The following is a 27,604-nucleotide window of genomic DNA, read 5'->3' as shown; positions in this document are numbered from 1 at the left end:
GTGTTCAATTAGAGACAGTCAGTCCTCGGTGTGGGAGGCCAGATGAGGTCAAATAGTGGCTTGCAGCTGATATCAAGGATTCTCTACATAGTTTCATCCCTCTTTCATTTTGTTCTTCCTTCTTCTCTTTCCATGTGAAAGCTTTAACAGCTATAAGTCCTTTGAGTGGAACACAGTCATGGTTAATGTTATTAGTTACGTCTGTGCTCTCCCTGCTATGATGTGTAAAAATGTCTGCTGTTTAAAAAAAAAAAGGCCTAATGAGGAAAAGAAATGATTTATATGAAATTAGTGGACGTGACACTAACATGTCTCCTCATATGATTACTGCTATGATCTGGTGAAGAAGGTTCCTTCAGTTCATTCATGAGATTTCATTATGTGAGCAGCCCTTTAAACACTCATTATTAATGTTATTAGTAATATCATAGCTTTTTCTACCATGCAAAGTAAAAATGTCAGCTGTGAAAAATGGCTGTGACTGATAAAAACGAGGAGAGTTAATTAACGTCTGGCCTGACATCACACTCATCACACTCAGCTCAAGTGTTTTTAACTGTCTTGGTCTCCCTGCAGCTCCTGACTGACTTCAGATAGAAGGAAATTGCGCCACCTGCTGAACGCTGGCTGATGTTACAGCGGTCATGAGTTTGTTCCTCAGTTTCATCTGCTGAGAGGACAAAGTGTCTGAATAAATAGAACATAAAAAACACAAATATTTTAAAGATTTTAGAGAATGTTATAGGTAATATGTAAATAAATAAAAAAAGTTTGTTCCCTTCACTACAAAAGTGTACAATGTTTTAAAATTTAATCTCACTGGTAAAAACAAATCTACATAAATTCAGCAGTCTCCATGACAACTGAGCAAACTCCATCCACTGAGGAAGACCATTGAGATGTGGCTGAAAGCCCTGGAAAAAACTTGCTAGTGGATCCTGAGATAAAAAAATTAGGAAACTACTCAGACTGCTGTTTGTAAGATCAAGAATAAACTTTGATTAATGTTTGTTACTATTGTAAAAAATCTTGATAAACTTAGTTCAGTGGTTCTTACTGTTCTGTGCAGCATTCATTCAGAAACACGTGGTTTTCCAGGGAAGTCCAGGAAATTCAGCTGCTTTTTCATTACTTTTCTTTTACCACTTTGTTTTCCAGACTGCATAAAGTTTAAATAAAATGTCTCCTCTCTTCTCCACAATCACACTTTTGATAGTTTTTGCCCTTCTGTGGGTTCACAGGTGCACCTTCCCCTCCTTCCTTTAAAGAGACATCCTGCATCCCTCTGTGAATGTTGGGAATAAGTTTTTTTTTTTTTTTAATTTCTTGGAATTTTTCATTAGCTTCTTTAAAAAAAATGTTAAAATTTGCCAGATGTTGCTGACTGTGAGTGCGCTGCTGACTGAAACAAAAACACATTTCTAGCCGGATACATAATCATGACAAACACAGCGGTCGACTTCCAAACTAAAACAACTGTGATCATTCTCAAAGTTTTTAATTCCAGGAAAAACTGGAAGCGTTTGAATAAAAGGTTCATTGTTCCTGAAACACTGAGAACAAATAAACGAACAAATAAATAACCAGGAGGAGACGCTGACATATTTATAAAAGATTTTATTCATTTTTTAAATCGAAGGCTAACTGAAATGTGTCTGATTCATACCATGTTCTGTGACAACAACGATAAACCATTGTCTTCTGTTTGTAACAAACAGAGAAGAAAAAATAACAACGTAACAAACCCAGCGACACGTAGACCATCCAATATAAATTAAAATAAACTGTTTTAATACACAAATAAGCAACCGTTATCATTGAGAATAAGTAGGCCTCTATATAAGTATGTGAGCCATGCTGTGACAGATAACAGACCGGATTTGAACCCTGGACTCTTTTTTTTTAGCGCCGTGTTCATCTTCCTTCCTGAACGTCGATGGAAGAATCATGAGCCTGGTGCTAAAACGTGAGTTCAGGGAAACGGTTTTTCTACGAGAACAGATCAGGGCTCCTACACGTTTTTTTATCTGACATCTGGTCTTGACAAAGATTTTACAGATAACTGGAAAAGCTGATGATGATCCACGAGTAGTCGTATTTTTCTATCACAGCTTTGACCAGGTGCGTGTAGGAGTCCCGACCGCACGAGCTGATCTATTGTACAAGTCTCACATTTTACATGCTTGCAGGATAAAACTCAACGACGAGGTGGAAGACTTCTACAATAGTCACTGCGGCTGGCCGAGCACCGGAGTGCTGCCTTGTTTAAATACACACACATACATACTGCAAACCAAAAGAGAGTGTTTCTGTATATTTTTCTTCAACATTGTCAGAGGAAAGGCGCCACGCAGACGCTGATTCAAAGAGCAGAGCGAGCAGAGAAGAACACAACGATGCAGAATGAGCAAAAACACAAAAGGAGAAAACAGTTTTCTCTACGTTTAACTTTTCTCCAGTCTACTACTGACAAGTGCTAATAATACAAGCTCTTAATGCAAAGTTTTTCCTTCTTTAAGACTAGTCCTGGGACGTATTATCGTGTACTTAACATACTTGTCTACAGGTGAACTACAGAGTTACATAGAAACTGGAAAAAAAAAGTTAACTGTAAAGAAAGCTGTTTCCCAAAAGTTCAAGTCAGGTGTGACTCTTTTCTTTTCTTTTCTGCGACAAGAGTCTCGTTTAGGATGATTCCTTCTTTGGAAATGTCTTTAACGATGCTGTGGACAGAAACGTGGGCTGTGCTGTGTGTTGGACAAACTGTAGACTGTTGGAGGAGCAGATTCTGTACAAGGAGCCAGACACTTTATTTTTTTTATTCATGGCAGTCATGATGGTTCTGGTTGTGCCGTCGCTCATGTTGGGTTTCATTAAATGTCGGAAGTAAAGAATTCCTAGCTGGTAGGTTCCTGCATTTACTTTTTTCCATTTTAAAAGGAAATTAGCTGTATTAACTGTATTAACTGTATATGCAACGTTTCAAATGCTTGTTTCATGTTTTCTTTCTGATAATATGATGCATTTGAAGGTTGTGCTTCACTAAAAATACAACTTAAACAGAGCAAATTCTGGATTTTAGCCAAATTTCTTTCCGACATCTCTGGAACGCAGCATGAGTAACCACTGAGCTAAATTTTTCAATATTCAGCATCTTATTTCATCGGTACGGAAGCCTTTTCATGCCAGAAAAAGAAAAGAAAAAAAAAAATTAAAAGTTAGAATGAGAAACTGAAAAGTTAAAACAATGAGATACATAGTCAAAAACTTGATGTTGTAAGTCTTATAATTTTGATTTTACAAAGACAACACTTGGAAAATAAATAAATAAAGTCATACTTTTGTGTATTTTTGACAAAAACAACCAGCTTTCGATCGTATCGCGCAAGGAAACAGCAGTTGACGAAATCATCTTTTTTGTCAACTGCTGTTTTCAAGATGAAACATTTTTAACCTCAGTGTTTGTTTTTGTTTGTTTTGTAATTCCCAACATTATATACATTTTTTTTTTCTTTTTCCTGGCATGAACGAGCTTCCGTACATCACAGCCATGTAATGTCATGTTAATATTTTCATGCTTTCCAATGTCTACGTGTTAAAAAAAAAAAGGCAGGAGTTCATTGCACCATAGCGTGTTTTACAGACAGACGAAGTCTCCGTTGAGCCGGACACCAGAAGGCACACATGTAGACGCTGGGTCGGGCGACGTGGGAGACGTGATGATTAGGGATGGTGGCGGACAAACTGGATCACTAGGACTTGATGTTTACATGCACAAAGAAATATACTTAAACTTGTAAGTGCGTGAGCAAAATGCAAAATGCAAAAAAAAAAAAAAAAAAGTAAGTAAGCTGTTCTCGGGTGATTGATGTATGTAAAAACGCAGGTTCCTCGATGTCGTCCCCTGACAAATCACACCGTTTGCTCTTCGAACAGCTGCGAGCGAACTTTAAAAGTGGAAAGGGCACTTAAAAGCAGAAGTAGATTTTCTCGTATTTACACGTCCCTCCCCCAGTGATCTGCAGCTTATGTGTGTTAGGTAGTTTTTACACTCTCAAGGTTGGTTTCACAAAATAAAAAAAAAAAAAAAAAAAGAAAAAAGTTTTTGTGTGACCGATGGACTGAAGTAAAATGACCTTTTTGTGTTCTCAAGTGAATAAACAATAATAACATCAACAACAACAATAAAAAAAAAAAAACTTACATTTAGCAAACTACGTTAAAATAGAACTAATATTATCAAAAAGGCAAATAGTAGGTGTATTGCAACGCTCTCTGCGGCATCACTATCAAAAACATCTTCATCATCATCATCATCATCATCATCATGACCGTCAATCTCATCATCGTCATCCAATCATCATCATCATCATCATCATCTGAGACAGTAAGGAGGCGTGGCTCGGGATGATTGACAGCCCAAACTACAGCCACTCACATTTTGCCCGTCTCAGCGCAGGCAGGCACACTTGTACAACATACAATAATAAACGACGAACGTTTCCGAGGAGACCGAAAGACAACCGGCCAATGGCAGCGAGGGGGGAGTGGGGGGGGGGGGGCCGGCCTGAAAGGAGCTCTGTCATTGGACGGCAGGCATCTCTAGGGAACAGGAAGAGCGTTTTCAGACAGGAAGAGGAAGGAGGGGTGAACCAGGTGTGTGTGTGTGAGATAAATGTTTTTGCTATCTTGTGTGGTCCAAAATAACAAAAAGAAAAGTATGTGGATGAGTGAAAGTGCACCTGTGTGTGTGTGTGTGTGTGTGTGTAAGGTCTGGTTCTTAGGTTAGATTGTTTAGTCTGCTTTGTGTGTGTGTGTGTGTGTGTGTGTGTGTGTGTGTGTGTGTGTGTGTGTGTGTGTGTTTAGTTTGTGTCTAGACAGCTGGAGGTCCTTCCAAGGGCAAGTCGGTGTACATTAACTGCACACACACCTCTGGGAAAAGACAGAATTCTTTGTGTGTGTGTGTGAGCTGACTTTACAAAAAAAACTCTGCTGTATTAGCTAATATGCTAGCTAACTAATATTTATACTGGCTTGCAGCGAGGAGAAAGGTGTGACCAGTTCAAACAGATAAAGCTTACTGCTGTCCAAACTGGTCTCACATGGAAGCGATAACATTAATCTGGATTTGATTAAACTGTCTGCGCTAAAACTTCCATAACAACAACATTTACTTCTCAGTAACTCACACTTCTTCCTTAAAGGTTCAGATTTTTTTTCAGAGTCTGTCTGAATACTCACATACCATATGTATGTTGAAAGAGGTATTTGGTAATTGTAACCATTCCTCCTCTCTGTTCTGACTTCAGCACTCTCAGTTAGACAAATCATGTGCGAATTTTCATCCTGGAAGTCATATGTAGGTTCAATACTGGTGTTTCTTCTCAGCAACAAGCCTACATGCAGCTATTCCTCCACTGAGGAAAGGAACAATGCCAGTGAAGAAGGACTAAAAATGTAAAAAATATTAGATTTGTCTGACTCATATTAGCTTCAGCTGAACGTTAAGATGCATTTTTACACTGAACAAGGACGTCGTTTAGCAGTGGCTGTAAAAAACATTAACGCTAAAGAACTATTATGACCTCTCTCTGTGTGTGTGTGTGTGATGGAGTGTGTGTGTGTGTGTGTGTGTGTGTTTCCCTTCCTCTCCTCATGTCTTTCCTTTGTATCGTCAGCCAGCGCAGGTTTCCCTGAAGCGAGAGATTGATCCTAAACTGTTTTTATGTCTCATATTTAAATTATTATTATTACCATTGTTGTTTTTTTTTTTTACTGTGAAGCCCTGATCAGAGCCCGTCCAGCCTTCTCATACCCGCTGCGAACCCTCCGACGCAGGGAAGCGAACCGTACTAAAGAGGAAAAACAGCCCGGTCCCAACACAAGTATCATAACGGTGAAGGGAAAGAGGACAGGAAAGGAAAGGAAAGGTCAATAATTTAGCGAAACTTGAATCGGGACCAGGCTTCACAATCTTATTAAGAGGTCAAAGGTGATTCATACTTTGATCCGATCATCACTCCTTTAGCTGCTTTGGGTCATTTCATTATATTGTGATTTTTTTTTTCTTTTCTTCAAGTACTTGTCATGAAAATAAAAAAACGCCAACATGGCCGTGCAGCACAGGAATAAAGGAGACAGAGAGACAGTAAACGAGACCACAAAGACCTGACTTTTGATTATTTGCCAGTTTTTTCACCTTTGTCTTTTGTTTTTTTTGTTTTTTGAATCACAGAAGTTAAAGGAAGGACTCAACAACTGTTGTTGTAGAAAACTGAATTATGACAATATTCCCATGTCTCTTTAAACAGGAGCAAAAATCCACTTTCATTCCTGTTTAAACAGACATAATGACATCAGATCTGCACCACTGGGTTTCAAATGCCATATTTTAGTGCCTGTGTGCCTCTTATCCCCCAGTTTGTGCTTCTCATGTATTATCTTTACATTTTTCTAAAAGATAAATCCCCGACAATCTTTAAATAACACTTACTGCTGTTTTAAAGGTATTTAAAGACTCTTGTCAAAGACTCTTCCAACAATCTAGATTTTAAAAAAATCCATCTAATGTGTGACAGGAAAGAGGAAGCTGCAGTTTGAACAGCACAAGGAAAATAAAAATGTGTTAATGTGCATGAACAGTAACATTAATAGACAAATATAACTGACGATAAAAACGTTACAATTTTGGTTTGTGTTGTAGTAATCAAACAAAGACAGTTACCGTCTTTGTTTGAATCAGGAAACAGTTGCAACTTGGAAAACAGGTTTAAAATCTTGTCTATTGTGCAGCAGATTTAATATTTCTTTATCTGGATTGTTAGAAGAGTCTTTAAGGTTTCCTAAAAATACCTTCAAAACAGTAGAAAAATATTGTTAAAAGATGTTCTGGTCTTTTCAAAGATCACCAGGGATTTATCTTTCACATATTGTGACTCAAATGTAATGATGATACATGAGGCGTATCTACGTCCATCCAGCTTTAGACACCTGTGATTCATTTGAGAAGGAAAGAAAAGACAAAGGAATGAAAGATTCACCGTATCATATTATAAAATGTCTTCTTTTTTTTTTTTTTTTTGGTCTTTTAATTCTCTCTTCTCCTCAGGCTAAGCTAATTCAGCTTCGGGAGTTTTGGCTGCGGTTTAGTTCGCTCCCTGCGGAGGGCGCTGTTGCATAAAGACTGGACACTAGAGGGCGCTGGTCTATCTGTGGTACCTTAAACACACTAGACCCTTTTTTTATACAAGCAGCAGAGAGATTAGATATTCTAATCTTCTACTTTAGGAGCCTAAAACATCCTTCCACCTTTATTTCCACACTCTTAAACAGATGACACGAGACCAGTTGCTATTAACACTCGTGTCACTTTTCAACACTTCAGTGTGTCTAGTTTGCGACAACCCGTCTCGTGCTGCGTTCAAAACACACAAAGAGTTCTGATCCAAAACTGAAATATCCGTAAGAAGCCGGGTATCAAACCTAAATATTATTATTTGGAGCTGACAAAATGTTTCAGCAGAACTGAGAATCAAAAATTAAAATTTGGTGACATTAATTATCTTGTTTACTTATTTTTTTTATCCTGATATAAATCAAAGTTTTGCCAATTTTACACTGAATTTTATTGAAATTTTTTTTGTACATTTGACAACTTTGGCTTCTTTTGTGAAATAAAAAAAAAAAGTTTGTTCTGATTTTCTTCCTTTAAAGGATGTGTACAATTTTGGAGCACCAACTCTTTGCATCTTTTAAAAGTGTGTCTCTAAAGGTTGTAGATTTTAATCTAGAGATTTAAAAGGTTCTAGTTTTAAAGTTTTATGGTGCGGCGGTGAGTCGAGGCTGGCTGACGCTGGCTGACAGAAGATTGTTGTCTCTTTCCCGGTGCAGTAAAGTGCTCAGAGATGCCTGCGAGAGAGAGAGAAAGAAACTCACCAGAAGGGGCTTGGTTTGAATGTGTGTTACTGTTGTAATGAGAAGGCAGGAGAGATTAAAAAGAGGACTGTGTGTGTGTGTGTGTGTGTGTGTGTGTGTGTGTGTGTGTTTGGCCGCAGCAGTGCACAGTCAGTGTATCACACATTTAGGGCCTGTAAGGCGACCTGGCTTCCTTCCTGAGTAGTTCACTACAAAGGGGACGTTCGGTTTCACTGGTTCTGTGTCGTTTCCTCTCTTTTCATCCGATGAACAAATATTCTGACATTCACATAAATAACACGCAGCAGGATTAAAAAAAAAAACTAACTCTACTCTACCCGACTCTATTGTTACATTACACATCGTCTTGATTAGTTCAGACGTTTGTTTCGATGTCGACAAAGTCTGATTAACGTGAGCAAACTCGTATGTGCTTGACTTGTGTTTGGCGAGGTAGTGACAGCCAGCTTTGGGATTGGCGAACAACAATTCGGCCGATAGGATGAGAGAAAAAAAGCTACGAGCAGAGTTTCTGATTGGGCCCGCAGGTCGGACGCTGACTCGTGGTTGGCTTGCGGGACTCGGATATTTGCATAAACCAGGGATTTTTTTTTTTTTTTTTTTTTTAAATCAATGGTACAGTAATGGTTAATCCGAGTCCGTTGTACCAAAGTCAGAACCCTCCCATGATATGTTCTCATGATACTGGCTGCTGTGCACTGTGCGGCCTCCCCCCACCCCCATCTGGTGAGTCCCCCCGTGGTTCCACGTCTCTCTGGTTGTGTTTCAGCCCGGACAGACAGAGCTCCTTCCCAATATAAGTCTCTCTCACACGTTCCATCTGCGCAGACTAAAAAATAGTGCAATTCTTTTCAGCAATTATATAAATAACTCTAAATTCGTGCTTTTTAAGTTCACTCCCGGTTCGCATACATGCGTGTATATACTCGATATGTAACATATATACACGCCGACATGTATGCAGCAAACTGTTCAACGTGAAAGTTGGCACCCCGACAGATTACTGATGTTTGTTTCTTTTTCTAAAACTAGACAACATATAAAAACAAACAGGAAAAAAAAAAACATATCTTTACTCATTAGAATCCATCAAGTTTAGAAAAATACCCCTACTTTCTCTATTTTCTCTCTGATCAATCATATTGCGGATTTTTTTTTTTCTCTTTTTCTGTGGTGAACAGTCTTGAACTTTGTGCAAACCTTCTTTAGAAAACATAAAAATTCAAAAAAAAAACATAACTCAAAAAAAGGATTTTAGCGACAACTCCTGCATCGGTTGGTCGATATAAGGCAGAACTTTTAGCTTGAGGACTTTTTAGCACTGTGCTACAGCTGCTACGCTAGTTAAAGATAACGCTAACTCGATCTAAACTGTCTCTCTAAACGCTAACATGTCCCAGTGATACAGCTAAAGCCTGGCGCAGGAGTCGCTGCCGACGTTGGACTGTGCGGTCGTGAAAAGTGAAACACAACTAAACGGGAGTCAAAGCAGCGAATAAGGGGGGGCGGGGGGGATTAGCACTAGAAAACAAAACAAATAAAAAAAAAAAAAAAAACCTGGAAGAACCAAGAAGATTGCAACATTTCGCCGTTTGCCTGGATAGGAATTTTTTTTGTAAGCGTGAAAAAGACGAACAAACAAAGAAAAAGTTCTATAGAAACAAACAGAACAAGTAAATATTTATAATGAATGAAGACTAGTTGTAAAGATCAGTCTGATAGAGGAGCCATGAGGTGGAGTTGTAAAGGGAAGGAGGAGGCTTCTGTATCCGCTCTTCCCTTTCCGCCCTCTGCTCTTCTTCTCGACATCATCATCTGTTCATCTCAAGTGCTCCTCAGACAGGTAGTAGGAAGCTGTGGAACAGGAAGTATCAGATGTTCACTGTGCTCTGTAGGAGTGATGTGGTTTCCAGGAGTTCTTACCTAACGAGAAGCCCGTGTGTGCTGCTTCCCACTCCTAGCCTGATCCATGAAGTGGGGGGAAACTGTGAAACTGACCACATGTCAGCTACGACTACAACTAACGTGAACCAGCCCTTATCTTAAAACCATTCAGAGTGGATTTTACCATTGACTAGTTTGTTCCTCAGTGGTTACTGACCGTTTCCCAAGTGGCTAGCAGACATAATCCTGGTTTTCCAAGCTAGCTAGGAAAGAGGAAGCAGTACTGTCACACCTGCTGGGGCTTCTGGGATTTCTCCTTTGTGTTTCTTGCGTTCCTGTTGTCCACGCTTCCTTGTTGCTGTGGTGGAGGCCGGAGCAGACCGTGTATCAGCGAGGACGGGGGTGCTTGTGAGGGCGATAGAGTCCGATGGTTGTGGCTGGGGGTCAGGGACGTCGGGTGGTAGTAGTGCCCGATCACCTCGCTGTAAGCCGGGGGAGCTCCTTCTACTCGAGAGCCCTGCTTGTGCTGCCGGGCCAAGGCCTCCTGGGCTTCTAGCACGCTGATGCCTGGATGGACGCTGGGGGGAGGGGCCTGCAGACTGGGAGCAAAGCAACAGAGATAAATAAGACTGATGGGAGCAGAACAACAAGGACAAGAAAAATGATTACAAAGAAAAGTAGAGCACAAGGGTCTAGATGTTCTTACACAAATAGCCCGTTTCCACTGAAGGAACTTTTCCAGGAGCCCAGGAACCATTTTAGTAACTCAGGAAAATTGCCTACGTTTTGACCAAAGGAACTGGGATTTAAATTTAGTTCCTTGGCCATAATCCCAAAGCAATCACTGCTCTGGGGGTAGTACTCTCTAATGGCTGTGCAGCAGCTGCTAAAACTTTTATACAGCTTCATTCACGCAGAAAGTAAACAATGCTTGTAACTAGATGAGTCTATAAAAAGTGAATTAAAGAGAGAGAGAGAGAGAGAGAGAGAGAGAGTGTATGCGAACAAGAGACAGAGGGTGAGAGAGGGCAGTAATCAAGACAGATAGAAGTAGGAAATGTATTTTCTATTTGCAGTTATATACTGGAACAGAAATAACCATAAAACCATCAGCAGATCATCTATGGTGGAGACAGGCTTGCTGAAGTTTTCTGTCTCTTTTTCCTCCTCTGCATTTCCTCCTTTGTCATTCAGAAAATCCATTTAAAACACTGAAGTCACAGTTAATAAAATGGTTGTTGTTGACACCAAGTTGGTGTTTCTTGTGTGAAAATTGCATCTCAAACATCATACATTATCATCATCATCACATCACCTTTTTTCCTGATATGGAGGGGACTTTTATTTCCTGGAACTATTCGGTCAAAAAGGGGCATGAGATTAATTTTAAAAAGTAGTTGGTTCAACTTGTTCATTAATGTTTGAGTTTTCATTATATAGGGAACAGTGGTGGTGATCCAGACATCTTGTTTGTAGTTACCTGGCTTGCAGACAGGAGTTGGATGGGTCGAGGGGGTGGGAGTCGAACACTGTTCGGTTGGGCGGGGCTCTGACCGACTCGCGGTTCAGCTCCATCTGTTGCTCCGGGTCTCTGAGCTGCAGGGTGCAGGGTCCCTGGTACGGCGGGGGCTCCTCCCCGTCTGAGAGGGAGATGGTTGGGGGGAGATCGATGAGGCTCTGGGGCAGGTAGGGATACGTCGGCTGGAAGCGACTCGGGGCGTATGTGTGCTGGAAGCGTTGGGACTGGAGAGGAGGTTGGGGTTGCGGCTGGGCGTGATGAGGCTCCCGCTGTAGGTAGGATGAGGGGACCCCTCGGTCCGGGGCGCGGGGGTTATACACCTGGTGCTGCGTGAGGAATGACTTTAAATTACTGCTGAGTCACACTGTGTAACATTTATGTTTACATAACATTCATAATCTTGGTTCTTGGTAAGTTTTTCTGATTTTTAGTTAAATAAAACTGACGCTACATGCTAGGTTTAAGTAAAACTCACCTCATTCAGACCACTGCTTGTTCCCGTACTCTCAGAAGACCACAGACCTCCCTCCTGTCAGACAGAGAGAATAAATGCCTTAATCACTTGTATTAATTCACCTACTTGAGTTGATTTTTATTATTGTGTAATTTTACTTCTATTTAAACAAATTGTCCACAGACAAACGCGTGGACAAGTTTTTCCAAATCCTACTGAGACATGAGTCCTTTAACCCTTGATATTTTCTTAAGGTGGTAGTAATAATGTGGCTGTTGAAATCCAGGTCCTGAGGTCCTGAGTCCATGACTACACCAAGATTCCTGGCTTGGATTGTGGTTTTTAACATTACTGATTGAAGCTGAGTGCTGACCTTTGTCCACTCAGATGTGTGGTTACCTACAGACACAAAGTGTAGGATTCATACCAGTTTAGTACTGTACCAGAAAGTGCCACCCAGTTTTCCAGTCTGTGTAGTAATACGTTGTGGTCGACTGTGTTGAATGCAGTACTGAGATCCAGTAATACTAATACTGAGATTCTTCCACTCTCTGTGTTTAATGTGCTCATTTCCAGCTCTATAATTTTATTTTGGGACTCCATTCGTGTAGCTTTGCATGATTCACAGTTCAAAAAAAACTCCTTATTTATCTTACAATAGCCCTCTATGCAGCCCCTCGGTTCAGCCTCTGTCTCTAACAGGCAGTTTTAGCTCCTGTCTCTTTAAGGCCCGCCTACTGATGAGCCCACTCTGTTCTGATTGGCTGCCGAGGGGCAACACGTATCAGAGCTGTGTTAAGATGCCGCTGATGCAAACCCAGTGATATGTTTTCAGTTACTGCTGTTTGAACGTTTGTGTGCATGGTGATAGCACAGAGAGAGCAACAACAGTCACCACGACCTTAGAAATGTTCAGACCCTTGTTGTGTGTCACATGCTGAGTCGATCCATAGTTATCAAGAACACAGCACAGGTCTTTAGTCCCTCTCTCCTGGTGGTTGTCTTAAAATCACTGACAACAACTACACAGTCAGAGTCGATATAGATTACAGACAGCAGTTCAGCAAAGTCATCAGAAAAAGTTGCACGGTATTGAGGTGGCCTGTAGATATTTAGGAACAGAAGAAGAATTCAACTGAAGCACCACATATTCAAAAGAGGCAAAATTTCCATAAGATATCTGCTCACATTGGAGGGAGTCATTAAACAAAACGGCCACTCCACCTCCTCTCACATGCACTTCTAGCTTCACTCATAAAGTTGAGAGGAGTTGGACTCAATGAGAACAGCTGCACTGTTATCTCGGTCTAACGTTTCAGGTAAAAACATGAAATCAAGATTGTGCTTGATAGTAAAATTATTGATTAAAAATGTTTTCCCTGCCAAAGACCCCATGTTTAATAAAGCTAGACTTAGTATGTTAAAAGCATTATCTGCCAAATTGTTTGGGACAGGCTGTGGTTGATGAGGAATGGGTGCTAAACTTGATAAATTTGCAGAATCGGTTGGGTGCTTCCTGTTTCTTAGCAGCTGTAGAACAGTTTGACCGTTTTTTTTCTAGCTGTGAGTAGCTGTTAAGTTCATTTGCTGCACAGTGGGACAACTGAATACATCCAAAACACTGCTAGATTTAGAACATGCAGCAGCATGTACATTTTACTGTTTGGTTAATATTCATCCACTAGAGGGCTCCAGTGGTGCACAGCACACACTCACTGCTACAATGCCTTTTTTTTCCACAGTCTTGTATTTAGGTCTCAGTGACTCATGCAGCTCTTATTTCTGCTTATATTGCAATATCTTTAAAACGTTTAATTCATTTTTTCATCATTTTTTAATCTTTGTTTATCAGATTGTTCTTATTTATATTTTAACATACAGAAATAAAAATCTGAGAAGAACAGAACAATAGATCAATCAAACAGTTCCAAAAAGCCAGCAAACAGCATACATACACACAAAAACACACACAAATCAATCTCATAACTTTCTGCTGCTGCTGGCCCAATTTTCTCACGTAGATTAATAAAGTTTCATCTAGTTAACAACTGGTGGCTCCTATCAAGTATCATCAGTCTGCTTGAATCTAAAACTGACTGGACGATCCACTAAGTGATGAACTTGGACTGATTTCTTCCCGCCAGTCAACACGTTTGTGTCTTGATGCCTTCAGGGTCAAAACTCGCAACAGCAGCTCTTCACTTCTGTAACTTTTCCAACTTCTGTGCAGGTTTTTCGTTCTCTGGTGATACTTTTTCTGAATGTCTGACCGCATGTGTGTCTAATCTAAATTAACAAGGACAATGACTCCCCTGAGCTTATCAGGAGATCTTTGTGTGCTTCATCATTTACTCATATCTTACTTAAAGACCGGAGCCACACACACACACACACACTCACACTCACACACACAGAGAGTAGTGATTCAGGGAGCACAAGTGAAGTCATATGTTTGCAGAAGCCTCAGGTGTAAGTCTGCGTCTGTGTGTGTGTGTGTGTGTGTGTGTGTGTGTTCCTTGAAATAGTCATTGCAAGCTACTGTGGCCCTTGATGAAGAAGTGAGTCAGTGCGTTAGCATTAGCCCGCAGCAGCGTTTAATCACTGTGATCACATGCTGTCAGTCAGCGCTCTTCAAACTGTGTTTTCCCTCGTGATTCTGTCTTTCATTAAAAAGTCTCCTCGCTCGTTTCTTCAGCCCGCGCAGCACACGGTCTGTTTAACGAGGATGAATAACTATAATCACAACATAAAGTCAACATATACTTATAGTTTTGTTTTGTCTTTTTTGTTATAATTTGTATAAATCTTCTGTTTTCATGCTGAACTACATATATTTCGTATTTTTTTACTCACAAAGTTTTAATTCATTTTGTCACTAGTTGGATTATATATGGAATATTTGCTCTACATAATGGATCTAATGTTATTTTATATGTTTACATAGAGATAATTTAGCCAATTAACTAACATAATATTGCAGTTAAAGTGTTTTTGACTTCATACATGCTTCTGTTACATCCTGCTTTATTTTCCTGCATAAAAGTCTACTATGAAAACTTGTTCTAGATGTGATATTTATCTGTCTTTTCACCTCATCTTAAGTTTGGTAAAGCTTTTGTTACTTCTCAATAGGCAGAACTCCTCTGGCGAGTATTTCACTGTAATTATTTAGCCACCCATTCTTAAAACTCAGGCCACAAATCATCAGACAGCTTCCTGCTCACACTTACCCACAGAAAAAATCAGGTGTAAACGTACCCAACTATCTAATTTCTTTTTGAAATCAAATCATTTAATTGTACTGTTGTTTTAAAAAGTGCTCAGTAAATAAACTGACTTGACCTCCAGTAAAGTACCCTGAAAGCACAAAGCATTTTTTTATTTTATTTTAATGTGAGAGGAGGCTGAAGAGCTGAACACTAATCTGATTTCTTAAATGTCATGTGAACAAGAAACCTTGTTTCCGTAGAAAGGAGAAGATGCATCCGCGTAGTCAAAATAATTTAGTCTCAAGTCTGACAAAAACTGAAACCGACACTGAGTAGCTTGTGTGAGTCTGAAGGAAGTTGAGTTCCACAGCTGAACCTGATCTCACCCGGCGACCAGAAAACAGTACCGTCACATGAAAAACACGGAAGCAAACGGATCACTTGTGACTTTTGGGTTAGGTCAGATGTCAAAGGTCAGATATGAAGCAGTGTGGATGCATACATCTAGACGGTCAATGGTGTAAACGTGGTGTTTGACTTACGTTGGCCAGCGGCAGGTGTCTCCTGCGTGTCGGGGCATGTCTGGATAGGAGGGAACGTGCTGATAGGCGGTAGTGATTCAGCAGGCAGGTGATGACCACCACCATCACCATCATCACCACCACGATCACCAGGATCTGGACGAACTCCAGCTGGGCTGCAACAACACACACACACACACACACACACACACACACACACATAACAATCAGTTCACTTGTTACGAGGAGTACCACTCAGCCTGGGAACACAGTCGTATTATGTCTTCTGTAGCTTCTGGAGGAGCTTCGACAAAACAAGAGAAGATTACCCTGATGATGTCATACTTATGTCACTGTGGTTATCTCGGCTACAGATGATGCAGATTTTTAACAGATTTAGGGAGAGTCTCATGAAAAGATGTCGTGCTAAATGACATTTGACGTAATACATCACACTTGTTTAGTGAAGAAGTGCCTGCAATCTGCTTCCTACAAACATAAAACACAACAAAGTAGATTTTCTTTCAGAAAGTCACTAAAACAAAACCTGCTGCTACTTTTTGTTATTGTGGTTTATGAACTTTTTTGATAGATTCTGATCTTGATATTTGGTTATAACAGTTGTTTATTTTATTGTCACTGTTGCTTTGTGGACCTCAGGACGACCAGCAACCAATTTATGGAAGCTAATGGTGATCTAAATAAAGAGTAAATCGTTTCAGTACTTTATAAATGTGCTGTTTCTCTTTGGATTTGTTGATAAAAAGAAATAAAATGACATAATTAAACATATAAAGGAAATGAGAAAACAGTTCATATATTCACAGAGACTTTAAGTGTCTCTTAAAGCGGCAGTTTACTCATAAAATGCTGTCTGACTCTAAATGAATAAACTGTGAAATGTAAATACCGCAAGGTCTCTGTATGTTTCTGTCTTGTGAGACAGAAAAAAGGGTTTTCAGACAGAGTCCAGACAGAGATGTAGTCCTTATGTAGAGGTCACACACACACACACATACACACACATACACACACATACGTACAGCCAGACCAGACAGACAGGGCTAGCTTTGTTTAGAGACAGTCTGCTCTAACCCCCCACTTCTACCACCACACACACACACACTACCACACACACACACACACACATTTTTCTCACAGTGAGCAGGCATAGGTCAGGGCCAAGTCAGACAGAAGAACATAAAGTAGCCTGCAGACAGCACACACACACACACACACACACACACACACACACACACACACACACACACACACACACACACACGTAGACTGCAGACTGGTTTCCAGACAGTTCACACCAGTTCTCACAGCCCTGTTATGTGTCCTTCTGACCAGCTAACCATTACAACGCATAAAGAGACGCAGAGACAGAGTCAGCTGACTGCAGTAACTCATTCATAAGCTTTTATGAATTTCAACCACACACACACATGATTCTCATCAAACCGGTTTATTGAACTGGTTTAACCGGTTTATTTAACGACCTCTGAAGCCTACGATCGTTTTTAAAACAAAGGCGGTTTAGGCTGACTTGACAAACATTGTAGACCGGGTCACACACACACACACACACACACACACACACACACACACTCATACACAAAATATCTCACTCAGGTCAAGCAGCATCAACAGTCAGAGAGGCTTTTAGTCACACAACAGAAGGAAACGTCTGACTGACGGCTGGTTGAACGTCACCTTCACTGCAGTGTTTTTTTACCACCCAACTCCAGTTTCTGAATAGAACACAACTCTACAAAACCACTTGATTCCTGACATATAAATACATTTTACAGCAAACTCCAACTCGACTATTAGAGCAGAACTAGAGCTCCCAACAATTGTTGTCAATCTTCCAAAAGAGCTGAGCAGCCAAAACCATATTTTCCAAATATCTAGAGTCAATATATTCGAGGCACGCTTTCTTTTCTTTAACACACTCTTTAAAAAGACTTTATAAGTTGTGACTGATGGTTCTTATTAAGAGTTAAAGACCAATTCACTAATGATTATAGATCAGTCTTTGTCTTTTTAGCTTTAGATCATCAGTGGAACTGCTCCAAGAGACAGAGTGACCCCATCACCTTCTGGCAAAGAGCTGCAGAGAATGTGGTCCAACATCCAACAACTTATTTATCATTACAACCGCAGACCTGATGAATCACTGTTAAAACGAGTGTCTTAATGACTCACTAACGGAGATTTTCTGCAGCTTTGATGGCTTATTAGCGAACGAGAAACCCGAAGAGCGTTTAGCGATGGATTAGTAGTGTTTCTGACAGCATTATAATCAAATAAAAAAGGGATTTTTACAATCAGGCGAGCCAAAAGTCGCCCAAGGTGACTGATTCAACAGTTAAAAACCTAAAGATATTCATTTGAGAAGCTGAAACCGAAGAACTTTTGGCATTTTTGTTTGATAAATGACTTAAACAGTTCATTAAAATAGCTTGTTTCCTGTCAACTAATCACTTAATTGACTGATTGTTTAAGACGACTCTACAGGACTAAACAACAAACATTTAAACATACATTTACTTCTGCAAGCTGCAGAACGTTAGCAACAGCATCCATCCTTGCTGCATCAAACAAATCAACACACAGAAGCAAATTAAAGCCAAAATGTGCCAACCGACCAAGAGACGAGATGAGGAACTCACCACACAGTTGCGTCTGAACACAGTTGTCATGGTTGTGACTCCCTGATGAAGGCTGCATAGTCCCTTTTGCTCTACAAGACTTTTTTTCCTCTCACAGATTTTTGTATTCCAGTGATTACAACCTGAAAATCTTCTCCCCAAGCGAGTCAGTTAACGAGCTCAGAACTACAACCGAAAACAACAAAAAAAAATAAAAGAAACTAAAAGAAAACTTCCCCAGCTGCAGCGACACTCCCGAACTACATGTCCCGCGGATGCTCCGACACCGCACGCGTGTATGTGTGTGTGTGTGTGTGTGTCCTCGCCGGCTGACACACGCACTCTGAGGCTGGACCCAGCTTTGTCTCCTACTTTTTCTCACGCGCATTCCCACACTGTCCAGACACACACACACATTGAGGAAACAGCTGACCATACCCCTGCTGCACCCCCCCACCCCCACCAACCCCAACCCCCCAACTACCACCAAATAGCTGTGAACAAAAGGGGTCAATGTGAGGGAGGAGGAGGAGGAGGAGGGGGGGTGGGGGGGGAGGAAAAGAGACAGAGAGCAGGGAGAGAAAAAGAGGGGGAGTGGTGGGAGCGTCTGGGAGAGACAGATGGGTCAGAGGGCTGGGCAGAATAATGATGAGACAGAGACGGGGGGGGGGGGGGGGGGGGGGGGGGGTGAGAGGGGAAGGGAGGGCAGAGATTGAAGCTTGAACTTCTCATTAAAGAATATGAAAAATCAAGTGTGAATATTTATACAGTATACAGCTTCAATCCTCCATGAAGCAGCAAGATGAGAAACTGTTTGTGTTGTCTTCTAAGCTGCCAAACAGACCTGTCACTCCAAAATATTTAAAAAGAAAGTGGGGGGGGGAAGGGGAAATAAAGGTAAAAATAGAATATAAAGAGCATTACAACATGTTTATCAGAAATGTTGCGGTCGCAGCCGTACGAGGATGCACAGAACGACCCGAGACGAAGGCTGCGTATGTATCGGTATTTCCATATGTGTGGAAATACAGAAAATATGTCAAATACTAATAGAGTGTGAAATTAACATAAAAATAAGTCCGATCAGTGAGGAGGTATTGGGAGTGAGACGGGAGATTTGATTTCACAGTGACTGCGTCTATTTTCAGCTGTGATACGTGAGGGTTAATGTGTGAACTGCTGCTTAGCTAGCATGACCCACGCACGCACACTCATACACACACACACACACACACACACATACACACACTGAGTATGAGTAAACTTCAGTTATTGAGTTCATCGGTCACATGGTCGTCACTTCCACTTTTCTTCTACTTCTACTTTTGATTTTAGAATATTTGAGTTATTAGAATATCAGTATTTCAACTCGATATCTTAATTAAAGAAAGGAAGAAAGAAAGAAAAGTGGAAAGGATGGAGTGAAGGAAGAAGGGAAGGAGGGAAAGGGAGTGAGGGGAGGTTGGAGAAATGTGAGGAAAGAACAAAAACATACACGGTAAAATAATTCAACGTAAACACTCACATTCCTCTGCTTATTAAAGAAAACTGTTATTGTAAAAAAAAAAAAAAAAGCAAGAAACAGACACTTGAACGCACCGTGATGCCAGCCCTGCCATCTGTGTGTGTGTGTGTGTGTGTGTGTGTGTGTGTGTGGTCTGTCAGTGGCTACTTTTGGGGACAAATTTCAGACTAAAGACCGGTTAAGTGGCTTTTCCGACTGGGGACAAAAGCCGTGTCCCCAGTATGGGAAAAATGAGATTTTTGGGTCAGCGGTTGAGGTTAGGGTAAGGGTTTGGGTTAGAAAAGTAGTGGTTATGGTTTGGGTGAGTCTCCAGGAAATTAATGTAAGTCTATGTAATGTCCCCAAAAGTGACCATGATCTGATAGTGTGTATATGTGTGTGTGTGTGTGTGTGTGTGTGTGGGCACACTGCCTGCTGACAGCTTGTCTGTCTCTCTGTTTGGTCAGCTGGCAGTGAACTCCGTCTTTCAGTTAAAACACTCTTTCTTCCTTCCCTTTCTTTCTTTTTCTTTCTTTCTTCCTTTCTATGTTCTTCTGTCTTTTCAAACTCAAAACGTAACAAAGCCTCTCTTCTCTTCTCTTTCCTGAAATTATGACAAATTAATACACAGACAGACAGTGCAGCAGTTCGATTAGTCATTGTTATGTTATAAAAAACTGACTGTATTTTTTATCAAAACATAACAATACTGTGGAATTAAGTGATGAAAAGAGTGAGTAATAAAATGATTCTTTTTATTATCGATTGATCATTCATCAGTCATTTATTTTCTCGATAAACCGATTAGTCGTTCAGTCTATAAAATGTCTGGTGAAAATGTCGATCACTGTTACTCAAATCCCAGCGTGCAACCTAAAATGTCTTGTTTTGTCTCGATCAACAGTTCACAACCCAAAGACATTCAGTTTACTGTCACGTTTTGGAATTAATCCAAGTGTTGTGCTTGTTGTGAATCACCATTTCTGGTTGCATTTTTTCTGTCTTTCTTTCTTTCTTTCAAAAATCTGTCTGACTTTTACACGTTGTTTTGCTTTCAGAATGACATTTAGACTTGTCGCAGCAGGAAGAAGCACAGCAGGAACTAGTGACACACAGTAAACGATGGGTCCGTTCCAGCGATGATTACAACACAATAACTCCGTGCCCCGCCGCATCACCGCGTCTGCTTAAAGATGTTATTTCATTCATACATAAGTTACAACGTGGGCCGCTTTTATTATATATTTCGTCGGGGTTTTAGAGTCGTACGTGCTTTGACGAGTAATTACACTTTGAATTAATGACTATTTTTATTAGTTAATGCTTCAGTGAACGCAGCATGTGACAGGTGTGTTGCAATACTGAGGAAATGAAGGGCTGTTTCCATTCAGCTTCTTGGATTTGATGAGTCATAATTCAAAGAAAAATACTTGCTATTGCTATAAAAACACACTGAGCAGCTGACTGTGTGTGTGTGTGTGTGTGTGTGTGTGTGTGTGTGTGTGTGTGTGTCTCCCAGCCTGCAGTGCAACTTGTCAGCCCCCAAATGGGGAGGTCAGCGGATCAGTCAGCAGACTGCCGCTCCTCCCTCCTCGTTCTTGTCCTCTCTCGTTTTTCACGCTTTCCCTTTTTCTCTCTGTTGCCTCTTCCTCGTCTTTCGTTCCCTCTTTCCTCTCCTCTCCTCTCCTCTCCTCTCCCGTCTCTCTCACTCCTTCCATTCTGCACGCTGACAGGAAAATCGGTCTCTCATGTGATGTTTCCATCCACATGTTTTTTTTTTTTTGCACATTAGAAGTACATTTCCAAAAGACGGTGTAACAAGATTACATAATATTGATCCACTATTTTTTTTTTTTCCGTTTCAGCCAAGCAGAAAAACATGTTTTGGTCTTTTTTTCCCCCCAGTTTTCATGCGTAGCTTTAAATACATATAAAAATAAATACAAATGTGCTTTATTTTCTTTCTCTTTTCCTCCGTCACTACTTCCTTTCAGTTTCCGAAGCTTTTTTTTGGCATGACAACATTATTCTTACACTGTCAAAACAAATGTGTTGTGCAGATACACCAGTGAAAAACATCCTTAAGGCCTTAACACACTTCAACAAGGATACACAATAGCGCGTTTTTTTTTTTTTTTCAGTATGCCAAAAATGGGTTTCTGGGTAACTGGCAGAGGCGCATAAACTCCAGGATCTCAGCGACATGTTCATATGTATGATCCTACGTGTCAAACAACAACAACAAAATACTGAATTCACAGCTTTCATACTCCTCCTTTTACAAACTGCACTCAACCCGCATCATTGTTCTCATGTTGTTTTATATCCAGAAGTACTGAGATTAGAAGTCAAAGCCATCTCTCCATCCACAGATCATTTTTCAGAAGACTTGAAAAAGTCAATTATTTGGCTTTATAGTCTTCTCTTACTATTAAAGTCTTGTGTGAAGGTCTCGTATTACATTCTGCTGGTGGTTCGGACACTTATAGAAAAACTGGAGTGGCCAATAGAAACTTGGGACTGATATCTGTCCTTTGCACCTTCCAGAGACAGCTGACTCACCAACTTTAAATCTTTTCCTCTCTGGTTAATACACGACTTACTGAGTGAGTTAAAAGGGGCACTGCAACAATTTTACTGGCTTGTCTCAGTTTGGGTTTGGAGACTACAAATTTCTCACAGAAACCTTGTTACAAGACTGGAGTTGAAAGTATGAGAGATATGAGATGAGGATTGGAGGAAACTTTATCAGGTTGCATTATGGGAAGTGTAGGATGTAGAGTTTTTGGAGCTTGACCCATGATAGGAACTTTAAAAGTCAGGATATCTCTGCCTCTACCACAACAGTTTTGACTCGAGCTGAAACGATTAGTCGATTAATCATTTAGTCGATCAAAAGAAAAATAATCTGAACTTCTTATATGGTTATAAATAAAAATGGTTATTGGAAATGTATGAACAGTCATTACTTTTTGACATTTTTTAGATTAAACAATAAATAATTGGTACATTAATCAATAATGACTCTTCACTAATTACTCATCACTCTTTGTAAACTTTATACAAGTGCAACAGTAAATTGTTGTCGTGCCCCTTTAATATCCATCTCCTGCTTGTGGGCAGATTACTGACCTCGTCTGACACAATATCTCTGCGCCGAAGTTACACTTCTTTCAAGTTCTCCCTTGTGCAACTTTGAAGAAAACAACAACAACAAAAAAAAAACCAAAACAAAACATCCTATTAAAACATTTTCACTTCTCAGTCATGTTGCATGAGAGAGACCGCTGAGCTCTTCCCTCCCTCTGTGGTGTTGTCTAGACAGGGGGAGGCAGTAAGCCTCGCAGGCAGGCAGACACTCCATGGTTAATCTAAAGCAATTAGCTCATTTGTCATCCGCTGCCTGCTCTCCGTCTATCTGCCTCCTCCTCCTCCTCCTCCTCCTCCTCCTCCTGCATTCAGCTAAAGGTCACAGGCGGTCATTGCCGAGTCAGATGGCTCGGAGAGAGAGCAGACAGACAGAAGAGAGGGAGGAGGGGGGGAGAGAAGTGGGGAGGGGGTCAGGAGAGCGGATGGTGGGAAGGGAAGGGAGGAGTGGAAAAGAGGATGATATGAGGGAAGGAAGGAATAGAGAGAGAGACCGGGAGGAAGAAATATGGTAGGAAGAGAAGAGGGAGGAGGTTGGAAAGAAGTTGGAAAGAGAGGAAAGGAAGGAGGAGATAGGACGCAGTAGAGGGAGGAGGAAAGGAAGGAAGGAAGGAAGGAAGGAAGGAAGGGGGTGAAGGTAGAAAAAAAAAGTAGGACAGAAAATATATGCAAGAGGATAAAAAAAAAGGATAGTTTAAGATGTTTAAAGGGAAAGAAAGATAGGGATGGAAATGATAGAGTGAGGACAGAGGGGAAAAAAGAGATAGGAGTAACAAAAGGAGAGAGGAGAGAAAAAGAAAAAATAAATGATGAAAAGAGAGGAAAGGGAGAAAGGGAAAGAGAAAAGGGCAGGAAGAGAGAGAAGCTTGCTAATTCCTCCCTCCTCCCCTTTCTCAGTCCTCGGATGACTCGACAGTCTGGGTAGTCAGAAATAGCACAGACAGCTGTGTGTGTCTATGTGTGAGAGTGTGTGTGTGTGTGTGTGTGTGTGAGGGAGAGAGAGAGAGAGAGAGAGAGAGAGAGAGGAGGGGGGGGTCGGAGAGAGAGAGTTATAGGTCATAGGTGCACACAATTTGCTTGCCAATTTCCATGAGAAAGGCTATAAAGAGTGGAGGGGGGGGGGGGGGGGGGGGGCACACAAACACACAAGCAAACACACACACACACACACATAGACACACACACACACACTTACACGCTCACACACACACACACACACACACACACACACCCTCTCCATTGACTTTGGAAGCCACGGTCATGGTGCAGCCAACAAGTGTGGGAACTTTGGTCCACAAAACTCCCACTGCTGGTTTCAACAGTGGGAAAACGGAGAGGGACGTGTGTGTGTGTGTGTACGTGTGTGCGTGTGTGTGTGTGTGCGTGTGTTTTTTGGGGGGGGGGGGGTAAGGGGGTCAATTATCATCCCTCCTCATCTTTCTATCCGTCTCCTTTCTGACTCTCATCTTTCACCACTCTTCGTTCTGAAAAAGGAAACGTCATTTCCAACACGTCTACACGTCTGGTTTGGGACGACACACGCACGCACGCACGCACACACACACACACACACACACACACACACTGTGGCAGCAGTGGGAGGTTTAGATAAGGTACTCTGTCACAGTGAATGCAGTGTTACTGTACTGAAACACAGTATATCATGACACAATGAATTTTCTAGAGAGCAAACTGAAAAACTTGCATTCACATTCATGCACATTCATGCAAAAATCATTATTTTCATTATTTGCTCATCTGTGGATTATTTTCTTGATTAACTGATTAGTTGTTTGATCTATAAAAGGTGAGAAAATGTGGATAACCGTTTAAAAAAAAAAAAAACCCCTGAGGTGCCGCTTTTAAACAACGTCCTAAAAACGCTCTACGCCGCACGCCTGGGACATTTTATCACCACGTACCTATCAACGCAGGCTATTTCAGCGTGTCTGGTTATTTTACATACGGTGTGTCGTGTTGAAGAGTTATCAACATGATGGGTTCTGGGCTCAACTAAAATTTGATTTCAGTTGGCACGACAGAGATTTGGCACATGTTGGTACTGGGTTACAAGATACCGCTGAATGTCAGACATCAAGAACACACGAAGGAAGGGCATCAATCGTAACGTTATATGTACATCTACTTAATATCGGGTGTCATACTGTATGTACAAAATTTCTACTACATTTTGCACAGAGGGAGATAGTAATCGCTTCCCTGCAAGCTCATTTGTATCCTGATGAAAGGATTTTTTTTCCTCATTTCCTAGAGTTTCTGCAAGTAACTTGAATGTTCAGCATAGACTCATTAGAATAGGATGAAACAAGATTCATGCAGTAAAAAAGACACAAGAGTATAGAGGAGTAGAGTGCAAGCAAATACAAAAGATAAAGAGTGTAGGAGATTTGAGTAAAGCATGATAGAAGTAAGAGAGGGAACAAAACCAGCAGATGAGAATATACTGGGAGTAGATAATGGGTGGAATAAATACTGTAGAGTAGATGAGTAGAAGAGAAGAAGAGTGGAGCATTAGTCTAAATTTAGCGTGCTAATCCAGGGAACTCCCGTGTTAAACTGTGAGTCCCACCTGGAACGCTAGCTATGCTAACGCTAACAGCGAGTACAGTAGGTCACAGCCTCCGAGTCCACTAAATAATAATAATATTCCGAACATGAAACACGGCGAGCGCGAAGAGCGACTTGTGCCTGGATGAGTCTCGTTGTACTGCTGCCGTGACCTCTGACCTTCTGACTGTAAAAGACTTTTCGGATGCGCTCTGTGTAATGAACAGCTGATCAAAGCCATTCGAGGCATCTCGGTTTGCGACAGCTTTCATTTGAGAGCGACGTGCTTCAGGAACAGTTGCGAGGAGTCGATAATAAGCTCCAAAGCAACTTCAATGAGTTGCTTTTGTTTCTCAATGAATAATCCTACCTTATTATTACTTTTTAGCTTGTTATGCTAACTCATAAGAATGATGTAGTGTTATGAAAAGGACATTCGAAGCAGTTTTATTCAGTTTATATAGTTGCTATGCTGTCTTATTTCTATCATTTTACATTTTATCAACATTTTAAAGACCAAACGACTAATTGATTAATAATCAACAGATGGACTGATTATGAAACTAATGAGTTTGCTGCAGAACTATTTGTATGTATAATAGTTTTCCTCTGTCTGCCACCTGTTGTCTGGAGGTTTGTGCGATTTATTTTAAAACTGCAACAACTTAAGATATCTTTTTCCCTCCCGAGCACTTGAGACATAAAAATAATACAGAAATGTAAGACAGATGACGCAACATCTGCTCAGTGGCTGGTGCAAATATTTAGCAATATTCAGTTACTGTTTATTTATGTTCCTAACTTTTTTTTTTTTTTTGTCTTTTGCTTCTGCTTTTGAAATATTATTTTTTGAGAACAAAACAACGGTGGTGACCCAACATCTTAAAAATATAAACTTCTCCAGAAATAAAACAGAAAATGTAACATGCGCTGTGTGTAAATACAATCAGAATGTCTGCTCGTGCCCATAATGGGTCAGGGCAGGGTGACACATTGACCGAGATTTAAATGTTTGTGTTATTTGTGGTTTTTAATGTAACCGCGAACGGCAGTCTGGCTGCGCTTTAAAAAAATGAAACAGAAGTCTGGTTGTACTGACATCGGGAACATGAGAGGGAGACAAAACACAGACAAAAAAGCAAAATGACACACCTAATGCTGTAATGGACACACACGGTCATTAATGTTAACAATGGAAAAAATGAGAGTCTGTTAAGTCTAATACAAGAGGACCAGAAATCACTCACACACACACACACAAGTTTGCACAGCTATCCTTTTAAGGACATTGCATTGACTTCCATTCATTGTGGACAGCCTAACCCGAAACCCTAACCTTAACCAGGAAACCAGGAAATGATGTTTTGCCTCTTTAGGACCTGGCTTTGGTCTCCATGAGGACTACTGGTCCCAACAAGGTTGGTGTTTATACCAGAAAAGGTCCCAATGAGGTATCAAATACACACACACACACACACACACACACACACACACACACACACACACACACACACAGCTCCTCTGTGTACTAGCTGACCTGCAGAGCATTCTGTCTGAAACATATGAAAATCAAACCTCATTATCAGCTGCTTGTCTGGCTCTGTGTGTGTGTGTGTGTGTGTGTGTGTGAGTTGCTCATTAGAATTCTAGCCAGAAGGAGGTAGACTACCCCTGTCGTCTCGCACCCCCGCACACACGCACACACACAGTCCTACGTACACAAACACACACACTGTTCATTTTAATGTGAAAGAGAGAGAGGGAAGTCAGACAGAGTCGCAGAGGGGAGGTCACATGCAGAGTGCTGTGTGTGTGTGTGTGTGTGTGTTTCCGTATATGATGGCTGTGATCCAGAGCGATACTAGACATAATAGTTATCATTAACAGTCTGCAGTGAGTGCGCACACACACACACACACACAGACACACTCACAGTTCATCCGGTTGGTTAGGGGAAGTTATTGGTTCAGTGCCTCCTGTCTGCACTGTAAAATACTGCTAAAGTGCCTTTTAGCAGAGGTGTATAAATCTATATCTATATCATAATTTTGACATTTATCTTTATCTTTATTGGTTTGTCACAATTTTCTGGAGTTCAAAGTATACATACTATCACCAGTTTAAGATGCTGGACTTCTAGACTAGACTTAAGGCTGATTGCTAAGTTGAACATCCAGTTTAACGTCATTGCTTGTTGCAGCTA

General features: G+C 40.8%; 1 protein-coding gene across 1 annotated transcript in view; it reads right to left on the bottom strand.

Annotated features, from left to right (window-relative positions):
• Nucleotides 1-1,602: 1,602 nt before the first annotated feature.
• pmepa1 (prostate transmembrane protein, androgen induced 1) overlaps nucleotides 1,603-27,604 on the bottom strand; it is a 41,892-nt gene continuing 15,890 nt past the window's right edge. Inside the window, exons 2-5 of the mRNA XM_044348997.1 lie at nucleotides 15,544-15,698; nucleotides 11,814-11,867; nucleotides 11,300-11,664; nucleotides 1,603-10,418 (exon numbers count right to left, since the gene is read on the bottom strand). Of these exons, the coding sequence (XP_044204932.1) occupies nucleotides 10,106-10,418; nucleotides 11,300-11,664; nucleotides 11,814-11,867; nucleotides 15,544-15,698 (887 nt within the window). The 3' untranslated portion in view covers nucleotides 1,603-10,105. The remainder of the gene's footprint in view (nucleotides 10,419-11,299; nucleotides 11,665-11,813; nucleotides 11,868-15,543; nucleotides 15,699-27,604) is intronic.

This window comes from Thunnus albacares, chromosome 4 (genome assembly GCF_914725855.1).
Source record: "Thunnus albacares chromosome 4, fThuAlb1.1, whole genome shotgun sequence".
In the NCBI taxonomy this organism is placed as follows: domain Eukaryota; kingdom Metazoa; phylum Chordata; class Actinopteri; order Scombriformes; family Scombridae; genus Thunnus; species Thunnus albacares.
This window is presented reverse-complemented; position numbering and strand designations above follow the sequence as displayed.